Below are 20398 nucleotides of genomic sequence, written 5' to 3' on the forward strand. Positions count from 1 at the left end.
TGATCTATTTACCATACTCAACCATCTGCCGTCTCCGTTTATATCTTCCGCAGGCACTGCTTGTGCTGCACGACTCATTTTGTCACTTATTTCACAGCCACTAACTTCAATACTTCGTTATTTTGAACTTGCAGCACCCAAACAAGTACTCCTAACCAAAGATGTTGGATTCTCAGTTGGCAACGCTGAATTAAAAGTCTTATCAATGGTGTATGAAATATTCCTTGCCGTAAAAGAATAATTACAAATTGTCACATATTCTTGTAGTTGATAGTAATGTACGCAAATGTAACGATGTTAATGGAACAACTTCGTTGTTGAACAAATGAAGACATAACCTAAAATATAGTAGGCTGTGAGTTACGTCAAGGAATGCAGTGTGTGGACCGGAACATGTGTAGCTCCGCACCCTACGTCATAGTGGGCGTAGCCAAATATTATTATGGTGTCTCTCGGATTTCATGAATTTCCGCGTATTTTACGTTCTGCTTTCGAATGAGCTGGATACATAAAGCGTGTGTGAAGGTCACGCTTAAATTTTTCACGTTTTTGCAGGGATAGTTCTATTTTTAAAGACAATTCAGCTCTGTCTCACCGACAGTTATTGAAGAGGGGACGACCTTCAATGTGAGCCTTACGGAGACTGTCGGAACTGAAACAAGAGAAATGTTTAAAATTCATGTTATACGCACCTTTTTGGTATAAACTGACATATATTATCATAATTCTAAACGAGTTACGATTACAAAATCAAGTTTATTATTTAAACGGTCTGTTTTGTAAGCGCTAGTGAAAGCCGTCTCATTTCCGAATACCCCAGCATAACAAGAGCGGCGCAGCGGAGGAGATTGGGAGGAGACGACCGCCATTAATGACGAAGAGTGACACCTAGGTAAGCTGCCACTCAACTGTCGGTAGTGTTGTTTAGCACAGCGAGCAATTTTTGAAAAATAACCCACCCACGTAGCTTCGCTGCGGTAGTTGCATGTACTGCAGACCCGGGAGCTTATCTTCTCGTAACTGTAGCAGTATACGCTGCATCAGAAAAAGTGAAATAAAGAGCGAACATTATTTGTAGTTTGGTATTTAGCCTTGGCGGACTGGAAGCTGTGTACTGACATGCGAAAGGCGCCGGCTGTGGTGTATTTATAGCGTGACTGCGCGTTGACGTGTGTTATTGTTGTGCTTCTTGTTGACGTCCGTCAATCATTCCGAGGCGGGATTTTCGGATGCGTCTACCATCAGTGACTGCAACTGGACATTGAAAGGTTTGTTGTCATTCTTATTTTATAAACATTGTTTGTGATATAGAATACAGAATTATCATCTGATAACTTAAACAAACAAAACTCATAAAAATAGTAGTTCTCTACATATTCAGATTAAATCATCATTTTTGTTTTGGGAAAGAAATATGAATTTTCATTTGTTAAAAAAAGTTATTGAATTCTTATTATGTCTCCAGAATGAGATTTTCACTCTGCAGCGGAGTGAGTTTCATCTCATTATGTCTGTTAAAGATTCATTATTTTCACTTCATCTGACCAAAACATTACTTTCCTTGGCCAAATTTTGTGGCTGACGATGGGGGTACTCCTTTAGCATTGTCTTTCATGGGAATATATTTAGTTGTGAAGATGCACTTATTTTTTGCGTTATTAATTCTGTAAATACAACTTTGTCTTGTATTGTTTTCCACACACTTTCAAACCTCAGGCTGTGCGTACGGCCTTCTCGAACGGGGACAAAAACAAGGACTTGTTTATGACGGATACGAATGTTACATGTAACTAATATGATTACTACTGTTGTAATAGATGTGCACACTAGTACGTATGGGTAAGAAAAACCAGCAGTAAGATTATAGAAATGAAGAAGAGCGGAGAGGCAGTGTTGATCGCCCGTGGATAAATAGTGTTATATTGCTGAAGGCCAAATAAAATGAAGGTACGCCGAAACGGCGACAACTCTTCCTGCAAACCGCAACTGAATCAACGCGCACTCTTAGGTTGCATCCTACTTTTATCTTAATAGCAGTAATTATTTCCATGTTCTGTAGTAGACATGGACATCGGTGTAGATTTTGTGGGATTTTTGTTGGGTCATTCGTTATAAACTCTGAGCGGTCATAGAATGGTGGTTCGTATCGGCACTGTCGTGTTATTTACGCGAAAAGAATTAAGTCACTGACTGCTAATCATCGGAAATCGGTATAGTTTTATCGCCTTACTTCCTGTGTTATATCATCTTTCGACACTAGTTACTAAATATATAATAAATGAGAGTGCGAGCTTTCCTCCGTGCATCTTGCTCGTACAGTTTCATAATTATAAGTGAAATATAGAATACTATTGATGTTCTACAAGATTCTGTAGAATATCCACAATGTTACGCTTTTCGTATATAATACATAAATAACCATTTGTTCAGTCATAATTAATACTGCTATTAAAAACAAAAACAGCATAATTATTTTATGAGTAACAGGTAAAAATTGTGTTTCTTGCTTTTATTGTTGGCTAACGCTGAGTTAAAAGTCGTTATCAGTGGTGTATGAAATATTCCTTGCCGTAAAAGAATAATTACAAATTGTTACTTATTCTTGTAGTTTATAGTAATATAATATGAGGAAGACTCACCCGGTTGAGCAACTAGTCGACGAAAGGGTTTACCCGAAAACACTTTAAACCAAATGTTTAGATTTTATACATAAGTTACCCAATGATAATTACAGTTTTCAAGTTTCCCGCTTTGTTTGTATGTTACAGAGTTGTTGTTCTGATGGGAACGTCTAAAATGTTCCGCATCTTCATACGCGCGCCTCTCTCATTCCTCATATTTTTCGATATTTTATCAGACAAGCCCAATTTTTCGAATGGTTCCTTATAACAAGGCCACGGAAAATTTTCCTCGTCTTTCATCGTAGCTATTACGTTTCTTCGTAGTTTACCTCAATGAGGTTAAAAAGAAAAAAAAACAATTAAATGGAAAAGCCTTGCAAAACAGTTGCGGTGTCTGTACGTCGACTTCGTTTCACAGAGATGACACAGCTCTCTGCCAGCTCATGTGTGATCATACGTTTTGTTTTCTATAAATAAATGGTAGACAAGGGAGAAAAAAATCATTGTGTAATCGTACAGCTACCGAGTTCATATTTTTTTATTGTCAGTTCAGATGTCTCGCAGTTTTCAATAAAAGAATGCATTTATCACTCGGTGGTGATAACTCCATAAAATAATTTGCGTGGCGCTAGGTAGAATTATATAGGAGCTAGATAGTATTCAGAAATTATAATGCAGATTTAACGAGAATATAGGTAGATTCTTGCAGGAAAAGTACTGTTCTGTTACTTTGTAAAGCGTGTATAAACAAGATGGATATCAAAGCAGTATAAAGCAGATTAGTTAAAGGAATTTGATGTTTTTCGTAGCTTTCTTGGAAGGTGAAACCGTATATACTTACAAAGTTTTTGCATTGTTTTCTTGTTATTCGTTATGTTATGTACAGATAAGCTCATGGTTCGTTTTCATGTTGAGTTGTGGAAAATAATTTGATGCTAAATCACAGTAAGACTCAGTTTTTACAGTTTCTAACCCACAATTCAACAAGAACTGACATTTTAATCAGACAGAATGGGCATGTTATAAGCGAGACGGAACAGTTCAAGTTCCTAGGCGTACGGATAGATAGTAAGCTGTTGTGGAAAGCCCATGTTCAGGATCTTGTTCAGAAACTAAATGCCGCTTTATTTACCATTAGAACAGTATCTGAAATAAGTGACATTTCAACACGAAAAGTAGTATACTTCGCATATTTTCATACGCTTATGTCATATGGTATTATTTTTTGGGGTAATTCTTCTGATTCAAAAAGGGTATTTTTGGCTCAAAAACGGGCTGTTCGAGCTATGTATGGTGTAAGTTCGAAAACCTCTTGTCGACCCCTATTCAATAGTCTGGGAATTTTGACATTGCCCTCACAGTATGTATTTTCTTTAATGTCGTTTGTTGTTAGCAATATTAGCTTATTCCCAAGAGTTAGCAGCTTTCACTCAGTTAATACTAGGCAGAAATCAAATCTGCATGTGGAATGCACTTCCTTGACTCTTGTGCAGAAAGGAGTGCAGTATTCTGCTGCATCCATCTTCAATAAGCTACCACAAGAACTCAAAACTCTTAGCAGTAGCCCAAACACTTTTAAGTCTAAACTGAAGAGTTTCCTCATGGCTCACTCCTTCTATTCTGTCGAGGAGCTCCTGGAAGAGATAAAAAATTAAGCAAATTCCAGTGTTACATTCTTGATTTTCTTTATTTAAACTAACGACTTGTTTCATTTTATGTGTTTCTACAATCGTGTTATAATTTCATGTATTGACTCGTTCCATGACCATGGAGACTTCTCCTAAATGTGGTCCCACGGAACAATAAATAAATAAATAAATAAATAAATAATCTTTGTCTCCATCCCTCCACATAGCGTTTACCGGTACACTACTGAGCAGCGGGCGTACTAAATGATATGTAAGAATTACGTTGTGCGTTCTCTTCAGAATATTCTTATTTTGTTGAAGTGTGGAATAAATAAAATTCGTACTGTGTTGACACCAATGAAATGATCGTATGGCACTGATGATGGGGGTCCCCCTCTTGGGAAAGTTAGACCACCGCGTTGCATGTCTTTAAAGTTGACGCCCTACTGTTCTACTTGCGTGTCGATGACGACGAAATGATTATGAGGACAACACAACACCCAGTCACCAGCTGGAAATCGAACGCGAGCCCCCTGTATGGCAGCCAGACGCGCTGACCACTCAGCTAAGGTGGCGGACCTCATTTCACTGAACATACGCCATGAATTGGAAGACGTGTAGAGGTAGGTTGGCAATAGGAATCGCATTAAAAGGATCACACTGTTGGTGTGAAACAAAGCATGTACTGAAGGTTGCCCGTACATAGTAATGCTTTTTCACCGAGAAGACATTTGGTCCCCTGTGAGTTTTTTAGCTTCAGATTGACACATTTTTAAATCCACATTACACATGGGACAACCAAGTTGGCAGCATCGCCCAAAAGTATTTCTGTAACTTTATAATCAGTGAAATCAAATGATCGTATGGTATTACTGGCCGGGAGACCCTGTGTGTGGTTGTACGGCCACCTGGTGCTAGTCTTTCTATTTGACTTTTGCGTCAATGAAGTTGAGATGAAATTGTTTAGGACAATGCAAAGACTCGTCCTGGCGCGAAGAAAATCGCCCACCGGGCGTGGAATCGAATCCGGGACTTTGCGATCTTGAGGCAGCGACTTCTTTTAGTCACCATACCTAGGTTGATTAAGTGGTTGGTCGGTGATCTTTAGTAATTTGCTGTGACTGTCTTCTTTTATCGTAAAACTGTTTAACTTTTGCTCAGAGAAGTGCTCTTTTTTGAATGTCTTCACCTGCTGTCGTGTCTTTTTAGTGCCAATCGACAATATGTTTTTGTTGGTGAAAAAGTGGAAAATTGGTTTAGTTGATTCAAAAACTTAGCTAAAAATATCGCTTACAAATTAATCTGCGAGTTTTCGCATATTTCTGTAAAACTCTTGAATTTCTTCATAATAACGTACAGTATGGCAATTATTGAACTACAAAAAATTAAATCTTCATAACTTCTGAACGGTTTTCGTTATGACATTCAAGCTGCACCATTGTCAGCGGGGCATGATAGGAATTTTGGATGTGAATATGGTTTGGTTTAGTGACGAAGCCCACTTTCATTTGGATGGGTTCGTCAGTAAGCAAAATTGTCGCATTTGGGGATCTGAGAATCCTCATATCGCAATCGAGATGTCTCTTCACCCTCAGTGGGTGACTTGTGTCGTGTGCAGTGTCCAGTTGCGGAATAATAGCTGCGATATTTCTTAATGGCACAGTGACTACCGAACGGTACGTGAAGGTTTTGGAAGATGATTTCATCCCCATTATCCAAAGTCACCCTGATTTCGACAAGATGTGGTTTATGCAAGACGGAGAGACCAGCCCCATCCACATTCTGACTCTGAAGTATCCAGTGGCCACTGGCATGGGCCTCGATTGGCTGCCATATTCTTCTGATCTGAACACATGCGACTTCTTTTTGTGGAGCTATATTAAAGACTAGGTGTACAGCAATAACCCAAAAACCACTGCTGATCTGAAAACAGCCATTCAGGAAGTCATCGACAGCATCGGATACTTAAGCGAGTCATGCAGAATTTCGCTATTCGTCTGCGCCACATCACGCCCAATGATGGCACACGTCTCGAATATGTCATAAACTAAATCCGAATATGTGCAGTAGCGTTTACATGTTGAATAAAGTGTGTGCACGCCGTAGGTTTTTTCATATATTTCAATAATTGTAATCCTGTAGTTGTCAAATGCACCTGCTTCCGATATCAAAATTTTCGTTACTTTCCTCCTTTCTCGATTCGTTCTGCGCCCACAAATATACTGATGTTCTGCAAACCGCAGTAAACAGCATAGCAGGGATACTTCCCACTGTACCGGCTAATCTTGCTGTTCCGTTCATGTATAGAATGTGGGAAGTTTTTTTTTCCCCTCACGAACCCTTCAGGAGTGAAACGTGGCAGCAGTATTCTCTGAGTTATCATTTCAAGCCCCGATACTTTGTGAATGGCCTTTCTCAGGATGGTTGAATCCTATGTTATTGTGAAGTGCAAAATTTTACACTTCTGACCGTTTAAAGCACGTTGTCGATCTGTATATCACTTTGAAATCTTATTAAAGCTGACAGAATATTTGTGCAGCTTTTTGTTTTAGACACTGTTTCATTACAGATATAACTGCATCATCTACAAAAACTATGTGGTTACTATTAATATTTTTTTGCAAGTTCGTTAACAATATACAACGAGGGTCCCAGAACACGTCGCTGGAGGACTTACAGATCTGTCGATGACTCTCCATCCAAGAGAACATGCTGTGTCATCCCTACCAGAAAGTTCTCTATCCAACCACAGATTTTGCTTAGTATCCATTGCGATCAACTTTTGATAATAAGCGTAGCTGTGCTACTGAATCAGATGTACCAGTGTGCCTACATCCATGGTTTTTCAGTCGTGTGAAAAAAAAAGCCCAAGTTGAGTTTCACATGATGATTGATGTTTAGCGACGCATCCTGATTAGCGTGTAGGTTGTTTTCTGTTCGAGATACGTCATTACATTTGAACTCAGAATATGTCCTAAGATTCTACAACAAATGGATGTCAAAGATTCTGGACTGTAGTTTTGTGGATCATGTGGTGTCACCGCCAGACACCACACTTGCTAGGCGGTAGCTTTTAAATCGGCCGCGGTCCGGTAGTATACGTCGGACCTGCATGTCGCCACTGTCAGTAATTGCAGACCGAGCGCCGCCACACGGCAGGTCTAGCGAGACTTACTAGCACTAGCCCCAGTTGTACGGACGACTTAGCTAGCGATGCAGCACTGACGAAGCCTCGTTTATTTGCAGAGAAGATAGTTAGAATAGCCTTCAGCTAAGTTAATGGCTACGACCTAGCAAGGCGCCATTACAGTTTATATTCTTTATACCACACCGTCAAGAACGATGTATACAAATGATGGATTAAAGTTAAGTATTCCAGCAGCTACGTACTTTTCTTTATAGCATTCATTACGTATCCTGTTTCAGACCTCACGCCAGCCTGCGTGAGTTTAAGCGCGTGCCTTTCGGCTACCTCCGAGTGGCGTGGCTGTCTTGCTACGCCATCGTTGTTGACAAGTGTGATATGTACTTGCTTCCAACTACTGGGAACGGTTTTTTGTTCGAGGGATCTACTGTAGATGATAGTTAAAACACGGGCAGTCGCAGATTCGGTATATAATGTGATAGGCATTCCATCGAACCTCGAACTTTCAGTTTTAAAGTGATGCTAATATCCGTTTCACTCATCTTTGCAGTAGTACGAGAACGAAATTGAAATAATGCTCCTGGATTTGTCTTTGTAAAGGAACCTTTGAAAACGGAGTTAAGCATTTATGCTTCTGCTTTACTGTCCTCATTTTCCGCTCATATCTCATCCATGGATGTGTGGACACTAATTTTGTGTGCCACTGTTCCGTAAACATTCCACTCATGTTAACTGACAAGGAGTTCCACCTTAACTCCTTCTCTGACAACAGACGAAACTTCGCAGGGTGAAAGAAGGTTGAAAATAAAGGCACACCCATTTTGGCTTAGGAGCCGACACCCAATAGTTTTCGAGAAACTACTGTTAACATGTTTCGACGCTACTTCATCAGTATAGGTGCGCGTTAGCGTAGTGGTTAATAGCAGATTCCCATTTTTTTGCGATTCGTTTTCAAATCTAATCTTCTGTTCTTTTTCTCTGTCCTTTGTTGTTGCGGAAGTATGCGACTCCATATTTTTGTGACATCGTGAAGTCAGTGGAATTATGGAGTAAAGAAGTATTTCAGTTCTCATTAAAATTAGATTTTATCACAATAATTGGAAATAACATACATAAATTATAGTATAGGTCAGTTTCCTTGTACGGTTGGTTGTTTGTCGATAAATTGGAATTTAGACGTTTTCATTAAAATCAATTCCGCTAAAGTACAAGCCGTTCTATCAGCCCTGCGTCGTTCGCTTTTTTTAGACAGGTGCCCTTTGTCCATCGCACAGCAAACAGAAATCGCAAGTAGAAGCGATGCAGTTAAAATACATGGCTTGATATCAATAATCAGTTGCAAACTTTCGAGAAAATGCTTCGATACGCATGGTTGTTTGCCGCGAAACTATCGCCATATGTCTTGGTATTTAGCAGCATTAACGAGGTTGGTTTACTAAGAAATATGATTGTGGTACATGGGCCATTAAACGTTGCTCTTGGTGCACAGAATTTCTATGCTTTGAGTATTTTTTTCTGGGGGAATGCACTGGTTGTCTTGAAGTATAAGCATAAAATTTGAAGCAAAAATTCAGAGACAAGAGTTTGTGTGTCATTTTCAATTACTGTAAATTGTACAAAAATTGTGACGGTGAAATCGATTTTTAATAAGACTGAAATGTTTATTTCTTTTGTCGATAATTTCATTGTATTTCCCTGTGCCACAAGAAATGTTTCTGTCGCATCCATTCTGGACAAAAGAAGAAACTAAAGATTTAATTCGAACGTAGGGCGCAAAAATTGGAAACGGTGCTTATAGCCACTACGCTGTGGACTTACTGTCTGGCGCAAGTGGCCTGATGTAGTGGTGTTGAATCTTTGACCGTCATTTTATTTATTTATTTTTAAGTATTGGCTGTCGGCGCTTAATCAAAATAGGTGTCCCTTTATTTTTACCTTAACGAAATTTTTAAATTTGTGGTAAGGTCCTACCGGACCAAACTGCTGAGGTCATCGGTCGCTAGGCTTACTCACTACAGGGTTATTACAAATGATTGAAGCGATTTCACAGCTCTACAATAACTTTATTATTTGAGATATTTTCACAATGCTTTGCACACGCATACAAAAACTCATTTTTTTAGGCATTCACAAATGTTCGATATGTGCCCCTTTAGTGATTCGGCAGACATCAAGCCGATAATCAAGTTCCTCCCACACTCGGCGCAGCATGTCCCCATCAATGAGTTCGAAAGCATCGTTGATGCGAGCTCGCAATTCTGGCACGTTTCTTGGTAGAGGAGGATTAAACACTTCACCATTAAGAAAAAAATGTTGCTTCATCAATGAAAACAAATTTCGCGCTGAGCGCATCCTCTTCCATGAGCTGTTGCATCCGCGCCGAAAATTCAAAGCGTTTGACTTTGTCATCGGGTGTCAGGGCTTGTAGCAATTGTAAACGGTAAGGCTTCTGCTTTAGCCTTTTCCGTAAGATTTTCCAAACCGTCGGCTGTGGTACGTTTAGCTCACTGCTTGCTTTATTCGTCGACTTCCGCGGGCTACGCGTGGAACTTGCCCGCACGCGTTCAACCGTTTCTTCGCTCACTGCAGGCCGACCCGTTGATTTCCAGAAGCTTTAAACTGCGCATACCATCGCCGAATGGAGTTAGCAGTTGGTGGATCTTTGTTGAACTTCGTCCTGAAGTGTCGTTGCACTGTTATGACTGACTGATGTGAGTGCATTTCAAGCACGACATACGCTTTCTCGGCTCCTGTCGCCATTTTGTCTCACTGCGCTCTCCAGCGCTCTGGCGGCAGAAACCTGAAGTGCGGCTTCAGCCGAACAAAACTTTTAAGTTTTTCTACGTATCTGTAGTGTGTCGTGACCATATATCAATGAATGGAGCTACAGTGAATTTATGAAATCGCTTCAATCATTTGTAATAGCCCTGTACTTAATCTAACTTCCCTCCGACAGGGGGAGCCGCGCGAACCGTGGCAAGGCGTCTAAGACCGCGTGGCTCCAGACGAAGTTTCGACTGTGTTAGAGATAGCGACCTATGGTGGGTTCGCTTTGTCAGCTTTTGAAATGCTCAAAGTTTTGAATTTGTATTCTGCTTTACTTTTATTTTTTCTGGTGACACACGACCATTCAAAGAATTGCGGCTGACACGTCAAAGGCAATAGAACCTCAGCAGCGTGCATTCCGAATATTTAACAGTGCCAAATCAATAATTCTGGAAGATACAGCTAATCGTTAGAAGTATGGAATCTACCGGGCTATATTGACAGCTCCGAAGGAAAGTACGTCAAGGTGCCAAACCAGCAACAACATTTTATAATTCCAGTCATCTTGCTACCTGTTTTCGGTTGCAGATGGTTTGCTTCCATCGAAGATCTGGGTGTTGGTTATTTCAATAAACTCTGACATGAGTAAAATTGATGTGATAGTCCAAGCTGTTTGTTTGCTTCAGAACTTTATACGGATTTATGATAGTTTATTTCTGAGTCATGTCTGAAGCACAATGTAACCCACTCTATTGAGATCTCAAGCAACGTATAAACAGTGCTGTGAAATTGATTAATCTGCTCTGTAGTTTCTTTCTTAGCCCAAGTGGAGCATTGTCTTTGCAGAACAAAATATGTATGTAGCGATATCCCGAAAGGATCCGGTATTACATTGGATTCGGCAAATCCGTGAGGTGATTTTTAGACATTTGCAGAAAGCCACCGTACGCAGCTCTGTTTAGTTACGTATCTTCATTTTCTTCCACAAACAAACGAATTCCAGTTGCTGACTCTGCCTGACACTTCACTAGAAATTCTTTCCCGCACTTTTATTTTGAGCATTCCTGTTATCGCATTCAGCTTATTTTGAGCATTCCTGCTATCGCATTCAGCACTGCTGTGATCGTAAAAACACGAAAATAAATACTGAACTTTAGAATTTTGTCACATTTTCCTAGATACAGAGAGAACCGCACAACCATTCGAAACTGGCACATGACAAAAAGTGGAACACACTGCATTCATCTGGCGGTGGTGCGGTATGCCACACGACGCAGTTAACGTCGCGCCCTGGTGAGCCTTTACTCGTTTAAGGATCTCGTGCACTTCAGACATTTTGTCAAACTTTACTATGTTTGGTAAATAGGTGACCGTGTTCCTTACTGTTTGACGTGTTTGTCAAACATAGAGCGGCATTTGAGAGAGATGTTGACTGACTGAAAATAAAAAAAATAATTAAAAAATCTTAAGTTTTCCGGTCCTTCCTCGGATGATGTAGGCTACATGTTCCCACGCTGTAGTATTGTAACGGACTGTCCATTAGAGGACTAAGCAGAAGAAAATAAATTTTCACATACTTTCGTATTCTTTTTCGATGTGAGGGCGAAGTAACGCTAAACAAGTTGTTAAAATTTTCACTTTCCGCTCGGAGAAAGTTCGTGTAATCATCGGGTTCCGAGTGTAACATTTTCTTTAACATGTTTTCATGTGTGTATTTCTCTCTCATTTTGAACCATTCCCTGGACCAGAGACAATGCAGGAAATCCAGAATGAGATTTTCACTCTGCAGTGGAGTGTGCGCTGATATGAAACTTCCTGGCAGATTAAAATTGAGTGCCGGACCGAGACTCGAACTGGGGACCTTTGCCTTTCGCGGGCAAGTGCTCTACCAACTGAGCTACCCAAGCACGACTCACGCCCCGTCCTCACAGCTTTACTTCTGCCAGTACCTCGTCTCCTACCTTCCAAACTTTACAGAAGCTCTCCTGCGAACCTTGCAGAACTAGCACTCCTGAAAGAAAGGATATTGCGGAGACATGGCTAAGCCACAGCCTGGGGGATGTTTCCAGGATGAGATTCTCACTCTGCAGCGGAGTGTGCGCTGATATGAGCTGGTAGAGCACATGCCCGCGAAAGGCAAAGGTCCCGAGTTCGAGTCTCGGTCCGGCACACAGTTTTAATCTGCCAGGAAGTTTCATATCAGCGCACACTCCTCTGCAGAGTGAAAATCTCGTTCTGGAAACATCCCCCAGGCTGTGGCTAAGCAATGTCTCCGCAATATCCTTTCTTTCAGGAGTGCTTGTTCTGCAAGTTCACAGGAGAGCTTCTGTAAAGTTTGGAAGGTAGGAGGCGAGGTACTGGCAGAAGTAAAGCTGTGAGGACGGGGCGTGAGTCGTGCTTGGGTAGCTCAGTTGGTAAAGCACTTGCCCGCGAAAGGCAAAGGTCCCGAGTTCGAGTCTCGGTCCGGCACACAGTTTTAATCTGCCAGGAAGTTTCAATGCAGGAAATGTTAATATTTCCATAAGGCGGGGTCCAACTGCCGTAAAGTATTTTATAAAATGGATTTTAACCATCAGCTATTTATTGTCCCATTAGTCATGTGTCGGTTTCGCTTATTAAGCACCATAATGGTTAATAACGGTTGGATGACTAATGAGGCTGATGGTTAAAATGCATTTTATGAAATGCTGGAAAAGCTTTATCTACATTAGTAGCTATTAACACTCGTGTCAAAATACAGCATACACGACATAAACGAACAACGTCTGCTTCAAACGTAAGGCTAAATTTACGGATATGTTGGATCGTGTATGGGCTAGTTTGACAAATCCGCGGATAGATACGAGCGAATTTACAAATATGTATGTCGTGTGCACCACGCTACTTGCCACTCCAAATGGTTCAAATGGCTCTGAGCACTATGGAACTTAACATCTGAGGTCATCAGTCCCCTATACTTAGACCTACTTCAACCTAGTTAACCTAAGGACACCACATTCATCCATGCCCGAGGCAGGATTTGAACCTGCGACCGTAGCAGCAGCGCTGTTTCGGACTGAAGTGCCTAGAACCGCTCGGTCACAACGGCCGGCCTTGCCACTTCGATGGGCGCCGTGCCTACACTGCGGGTTTTCCTATAGCAGTGCACTTTACACTAGGACTTTTTCGGTATTTGTTTGGTCTCTCTTAGAACAAGTTTTTCTTCAAATTTTTTTTACTAATAACCGGGTAAAAATCAGCATATAAATTTACCATACCAGCAGTGCTAAAAATTTTTTGAATAATCTCATTTTAATAAGAGTAATGTTTATTCGTAAAATTTCCGTTGCTTTGGAATATTATAGAAACTGGGAAAAGCAATCAGCACTATTTTAATAATTACGTCTACATGTAGAAACTAACTACAAGCACTTGACATAAGAATTGGTACAGCGCTGCAGAGATAATAATCCACATGGTGGTGTGCGGCATGGACAACTAGACGGTACGCGTGTACGGGCGGGCTGTATGCGAGACTTTGCCCCCATGTGGCCCACACGGTAGTTTGCCTCTGTCGTCCTAGGACATCAGTTGTATTCCAGATTAGAACAATCGTTAGTTTGTGGAAGTATTTTACGAAATGCGGTAGCAGTGAAGTACAATGCTCAGTTTAAAAATGGGAGGACAAGAAACTTGCGACATCGTACAAGAAGGAAACATTCTTGAAAGGTGATGTGCTACAAACGTGGGATAATAGCTGAAACCTTAATTCTGCGGTTGCTTCTGGATGAAAAATTGATACCATCCAAAAGTGACGTTGCAAGGAAGTCGTCAACTTCTTTTGCTCTCGCTGTCGTCGCGCTCATGTTCTTCACCTACGCAATCTTTGCTGAAGACAGGAAGACCAATTTCTTGTCCGCAGCTCGTGGTCGTGGGGTAGCGTTCTCGCTTCCCACGCCCTGGTTCCCGGGTTCGATTCCCGGCGGGGTCAGGGATTTTCTCTGCCTCGTGATGACTGGGTGTTGTGTGATGTCCTTAGGTTAGTTAGAATTAAGTAGTTCTAAGTTCTAGGGGACTGATGACCATAGATGTTAAGTCCCATAGTGCTCAGAGCCATTTGAACCATTTTTGAACCAATTTCTGCCACAGCCTCAACCACATATCGATCGTGATCTTCACCCCCATTTGAATTTCTCAATCTCCGTTCGAAGTCCATGTTCATCGCTAGAAGTAATAGTAATAAAAAACCGGAAATCAGATATTTCAGAAAATGGTTATTTGAGCGCTTTTGGCAAGCAGGTTAAATTAGAGATGAAAAGCACCGGTGTAACTGAAAACCGGTTGTTTTAGCGGTAACCGCCACACCTACTCCAGACATCACATATTGGAGCGCTGTACTCATAACTGTCGGCCTCCGTGCCGTTAATAGGCCTCCGGACGCGCTGCGGTTCAAATTTATATTACAAAAATCGTCTCAGTTTTAGTTTATATACGGGAAGTTGTGTCGTGCTGTTGTTATTTGTCATAATGCAGGGTGTCCCAGAAGGATTTGTCATTATTCAGGGACATGATGGGAACGATCACGTGAAGCAAAAAACTCCGTGCGGACATTAGCACTATTCCGAATGGTTTCCGAGATACGACACATTTAATTTTGTATTATTATTTACTTTTTCATTGTTTACCATGTACCGCGGTAATGTAGAGGAAATCGAGATCAACAATTTGATGTAGGACACTTGTTGTCTATCAAGTCGAACTACCTCAAATTGGCCTACAGAAACTTCGCAAGTACAGCGCATGCACGTCGCGCGAGGATTTCAGTACTCGTGTCGGTCTCCCGTTTCCGCTAGAGGCCACGGTTTTCAAGTTGGTCAAGAAAACCGTACAAACGTGACATTTAATGTGTTCGATCTCGGAAACATGTCCATATGAAATTTTTCTGCTTCAAATGAGCGTTCCTGCCGTATTCCTGAACATAGAGCAGTCCTCCAGGCACACAGTGTATGTGCGTACATGTGGGAGAAGCTCTCAGGAATCTCATTAGTGGCCTAAGATATTATTGGTAATGTATTTCTCCTGTGCTGATTTTACAATTGGTGGCCTCGTTCGTCTTTTCTGACGGGAGGATGTCTACGTCAGCTAGTTTCGTCGTGTTTAGACTTTTATGCTGAACCCCATTTAGTTCATGAATTATTCAATGTTGTCAAGATACAATATAGACAAGTATACTAATGTCAAAGACCAGTAATCTTAACCTTTTTTTTTATCAGAGCATTGACCTGTTCTTTCTCAGGAAGTGAATGCTGTGTATGGAGCCACATTTATCCAGTCACTCAGTGCTTCAAATTTATGCTAGCGGTATACTTGGAAAATCCATGGTAAACACAATTATTGATGTGAGTTCGAAGGAACTAGCTTCATTGCCTTCCTATTTTGTGCCAGTGGAGTTACGTTGATTGACTTATCGTTCCTGGATTAATGTTGTTCCTTTGCTCAGAACCCTTTAACCTTAGCACTATCAACGCTTTTTCCTTAATGTGTACACAGAGGGCAGGGGTACTTCAAGACCACCTCAAAACAATTCTTCAAAAATTGCAAATTTCGTTAATTTTCGTTGACGTTTATTAGCAACATACTTTTTAAAGATATATAGATGTGAAAGGAGGTTCTTGAACCTGAAAATACGAATATGACATTTGTTGCGAAAGGTCATATTCACTACCAAGACTTAAGTTTTCGGGTAAAGTTTGGGTGAAAAATTTAAAACAATTACGCTATCTGGCATATGAACTCATTGAAACAATAAACACATTTTTAAAAATTTTAGAATATAAAGTACATGACTAGATTACAATATTTTCAAAACGTGGTAATGCGATTAGTTTCGCTTGCAGCTGCTGCCCGAGTTTCAATTTTTCATCAAAGGACGAAGAGGAAGACTGTGAGAAGCGAAGAGTTTATTACGGTTACCGTCCTCACCGAGTCACTTGCCATCGTGGGTGCCGTGAATAACATGTTCAATATTTGTAAGGAAGTTTGGTAGAGCAGTTGCTGCCAAAACCAGAAGGTCCAAGATTTGAGTCCCCCGCTAGCACACACATTTTATCTGCTAGGATGTTTATTTGCGGCGTACATTCCGCTACCGAGTGAAAATTGATTCTAAAAATTAAGGAGAAGGCAGTATAGGTGAGTTAACGAAAAGTTTTCTGTTCGCTTACATTGCTTAACCTGTCTCCATAAGAGTCAAAAACAAATTACGGTGCAGTATCGTAAAATTTATTTTCTCTGCTTCTCTCAAATAAAGATAGGTTAGTATCTATACATCAAAACTTCCTCGTTTTAATTCCTCTCGTCCAGAAACCAAGGATGTTGATGGTGAGGAACTAGTGCCTGTTGAAGAGAGAATAAACCGGAGAGTTAGAGAACCTAACCACGTCCTCAGGATTGTTACTGAACTGACATCGCCACAGAGAATCAGCAAATAGATAAAAACTTCACGCTGTCTCCTGGGACACAGCGAACCTCAGAATGATGAACGCACTCACTATGTCTCTGATCTTGCGGTGCGTGACTTTGTTTCTACGAGTGGGGACTGGACAGATTTTCTACGAGGGGAGGGCACTTGTACGAATGGAACCATGAATGAGACAAGATGCTAGACGACACTAGCAAAAAATGGTACGAATGTTGGTTTTTAAGAATATATAGGTGTCTCGTGTGTATGATGATAGAAATTGTTATGAAATATGAGACACCGTTGGCGTCAGCTGCATGGCCCTGGTGGTGTCCTATGTCATGAGTAACAAATACACTGCCTTATCGGAAGTATCCGGAGACCTCTATGTAATGCGGAATTGTGCACTGGCTGGCACAAGAGATCCGCCAGTATAAAAGTAGACGATGGGTATTGTGATGTCACCTGAGAAACAAATCCATCAGGGACATTCAACTCTTCTAAAACTGCCCAAATCCACTGTTGGTGAAGTGATTGTGAAATGGAGACGCGAAATATCGACCATAGCTCAACCAAGACCAGGCAGACATACTGACAGAAAGGAACGGACGAGCATTGTCAAGGGTGGTTATAAAAAGTCGCATGAAACCAGCGGAAGTAATCGCCCGTGAGTTCCAAAGTACCACCAGTAGTCCAGCTAGCACAATGACTGTGCGTCGGGAGCTGGAAGAAGAATGGGGCACAATTGTTCAGCAGCTCCTATGAGGAGCCACATATTTCTGTAGTCAGTAGTAAGCGACGTTTGAGGTAGTGTTAAGAGCGACGCGGTTGGACAGTGGATGATTGGAAATGAGTAATTCGGAAATGAAATGATCGTCTGGCATTGCTGGCCGGGAGGCACCATTTGGGGAAGTTCGGCCGCCGAGTGCGAGTGTCGACGCCACATTGGGCGACGCGCGTGCCGGTGATGAGGATGAAATAATGACAAGGACTGATGAATAACGCTGTACTCCGTGGCAACCCGATGGAAGGGTTTGGCTTCGGCGAATGCTTGGACAGTGTTATCTACCATCATTTGTAGTGTCACTAGCGAAGGACAGAGGTGGTGGTTGGTGTTAGGGTATGGTGGTGTTTTTTTGTGACTGGGGTGTGGTCTCCTCACTGCGCTTAAGCAAACGCTAAATGCGGAAGTCTTTCATGAAGCAGCATCTGTGAGGCAATGGTTTGCGGACAGTAACGTTTCCGAAATGGAATGGCCCTACGTCAATCCCGTGGAAAAACCTTTGCGATGTGTTAGAACGTCGGCTTCACTCCAGACCCCAGTGTCGCATCAGTAGCTTCCCTGGTTTAGGCTCTTAGAAAGAATGGGCTTCCATTTCGCCACTGCCATTCAGGTACCTCATTGAAAGAGTCCTAGCGAAGTTCAAGCCATCATAAGGCCGAAGAGTGGACACATCCATTATTAATGCCCAGTGATAGGTGTGCATATACTTTCGATTAGATAGTATATTCTGATAATATTATGTTTTCTTGCTAGATGCGCTCTAAACACAGGATGACATTTGGATTATCAATGACAGGTGTAACAACAATTTCGCCAGCTTTTATTGTTGACGCACGTGTTGGTAACAGCGTTCCTGCCGCGATTTAGAAACATGATCGATGGTTTTTCAACTGGTTGTGGTCACTTTATATAAACGATTTTATTACCGATTGTTTTATATTTTCTTGATATCGCAGCGTTTTTCGATCCTAGACTCGTCTTCAGACGACAATCCAAATTATAGTAATCGTGAATTAAATTGCATTAATTACGCAACAGGTTAGCAAAAGATGTGTTTAAGGAGGAGTGAGACGTATTTTAAAAGGCAACAGTGTAGACGATAGCGAGTTAATGTGAACTAATATTTAGTTGTTACTGGGTGTAGAGTTACTTCAAATATTATACGCAAAATGAAACACACAAAAATGATCAGAAGTGGAAAATAACTTACTAAAACCACTGATTGATGCAAAAACACGTAAATAAATTATCGGCTTCTTTTCAATTGTCAGAAAAAAAATCAGCTTCAACAAATGTTTTATCTTTTTGCAACAGTTCGCATAGCTCTTCTAAGGTCGTCTTGGTGAAATTTAACGGTCGTAGCTAGTTTCATAATGCGAGCAACAAATTCATCTCTTGCGTTTGCCGTTAAAAAACGTAATGGAGTGCGGTATGGTGACGTCGGAGGACACTGAAGGTGACTTGTCTAACACATCCCATCCATCGGTGAGGGAAAAGTTAGAGCGTTGTTATATGATTAGCAGTATGTATGGGAGCCCGTCATAGTGAAAGACCTTGGACGTCTTGTAGCGAAAACCTCGTAGAGTAACAGTGACAACTAATTTTGAAGAAAGTCTCAGTACGTGGTACCTGCGAGACGTTTCAGCAAGACAATAGATTCATTTAACACGTAGCCTATCACACACATTAACAGAGAAGAGGTGCTCAAAGTGGTTCCACAATAATTTGCATTTTCGTTACATCAGCTATGCACGGTAAGCAATAACCTGTCAACAAAACTAGGTCGGTGTGAATCATCGCGCGCGCGCATTCTTGATGCCTGCCGGCCGCTGTGGCCGAGCTATTCTAGGCACTTCAGTCCGGAACCGCGCTACTGCTACGGTCGCAGGTTCGAATCCTGCCCCGGGCATGGATGTGTGTGAAGTCCTTAGGTTAGTTAGGTTGAAGTAGTTCTAAGTCTAGGGGACTGATGACCTCATATGTTAAGTCCCATAGTGTTCAGAGCCGTTTGAACCACTTGAACCTTGATGCCTGAGCATCTGTCCTATCAACCGGTACTTTCATTTAGTCAAGTTGTGCAATAGTTTACTTTTTCCCGTATTCGTTTCAGTATCCCTTTATTAGTTATACGTTCTATCCTTCTGATCTCAACTCACCTCTGTAGCACAGATGTCAAAAGTACCTTGTCTGTACTGGGTATCATTCTTAGACGCTAAACAAATATTTTCAGAAAAGACTTCCCAACATTTAAATTCATATTCCTTGCTATTTCCATTCTGAATTTTTATCCTTTCTATTTCGGCGATCGTCATTTATTTTGCCACCCAAATAGCAAAACTCCATGATTGATTTTAATGTCTTAGTTCGTAATATAATTCTCCCATTATCACCTGATTCAATTCGACTATATTCCATTACTCTCGGTTTACTTTGGCTGATTTCCCCCCTTTTAACGTCTTTTCAAGAAACTGTTTCGTTCAGCAGCGCTTTCTAATCCTTCGTCGTCTCTGACAGAATTAGAACGCCATCGGCAGATTTTAGTTTTATCCCAGAAATATAATTGTCTTTCCTTGACAGTTTGCTTAATTTACAGATTGAATAATATCGGCGATACGCAAGGCACGCTTAGTCGAAGGACTACGTTGTACCAATTGAATAATATGGTTGGCTTGATCCACATTAGTTCAGCTGAACGTTGTTAAAATGTCTACCGAGAACTGTAGAATTTACGGAATTCACAAGTAAAAATACTTAAATCTTGTTTTTTAGTATTATTCACAAAAAGCGTAAGCATTTTCTATTCCCAAATCTGTAAACAAATAAGGCATCGATCTGTTCTGCTTGAAGATACCTGTTGTTATTGAAATGCGTATGCTCGAAATACTTTGTCAGTCGTATTAATGCCAGAGTCTTGTTTGGTGTAAACAGAGCCGTGTTCGGTGTGGAGAGGACAGCCAGCAGAGCAGTGCATTTCCTTGACCGTCTCGGTCGCCTGATCTCTTTCCACGTGATTTTTTC

General features: G+C 41.1%; 2 protein-coding genes across 2 annotated transcripts in view; one reads left to right on the plus strand and one right to left on the minus strand.

The window, feature by feature from the left end:
* LOC126418455 (platelet-activating factor acetylhydrolase IB subunit alpha1) overlaps positions 1-327 on the minus strand; it is a 76403-nt gene extending 76076 nt beyond the window's left edge. Inside the window, exon 1 of the mRNA XM_050085221.1 lies at positions 13-327. Within this exon, the coding sequence (XP_049941178.1) occupies positions 13-78 (66 nt within the window). The 5' untranslated portion in view covers positions 79-327. The remainder of the gene's footprint in view (positions 1-12) is intronic.
* Positions 328-435: 108 nt separating this feature from the next.
* Positions 436-20398, plus strand: part of LOC126418457 (homeobox protein PKNOX1-like) — a 714504-nt gene continuing 694541 nt past the window's right edge. Inside the window, exon 1 of the mRNA XM_050085224.1 lies at positions 436-1268. The gene's annotated coding sequence lies outside the window, so the exon portion shown is untranslated. The remainder of the gene's footprint in view (positions 1269-20398) is intronic.

Source organism: Schistocerca serialis, chromosome 9, assembly GCF_023864345.2.
Source record: "Schistocerca serialis cubense isolate TAMUIC-IGC-003099 chromosome 9, iqSchSeri2.2, whole genome shotgun sequence".
NCBI classification, from domain to species: Eukaryota; Metazoa; Arthropoda; class Insecta; order Orthoptera; family Acrididae; genus Schistocerca; species Schistocerca serialis.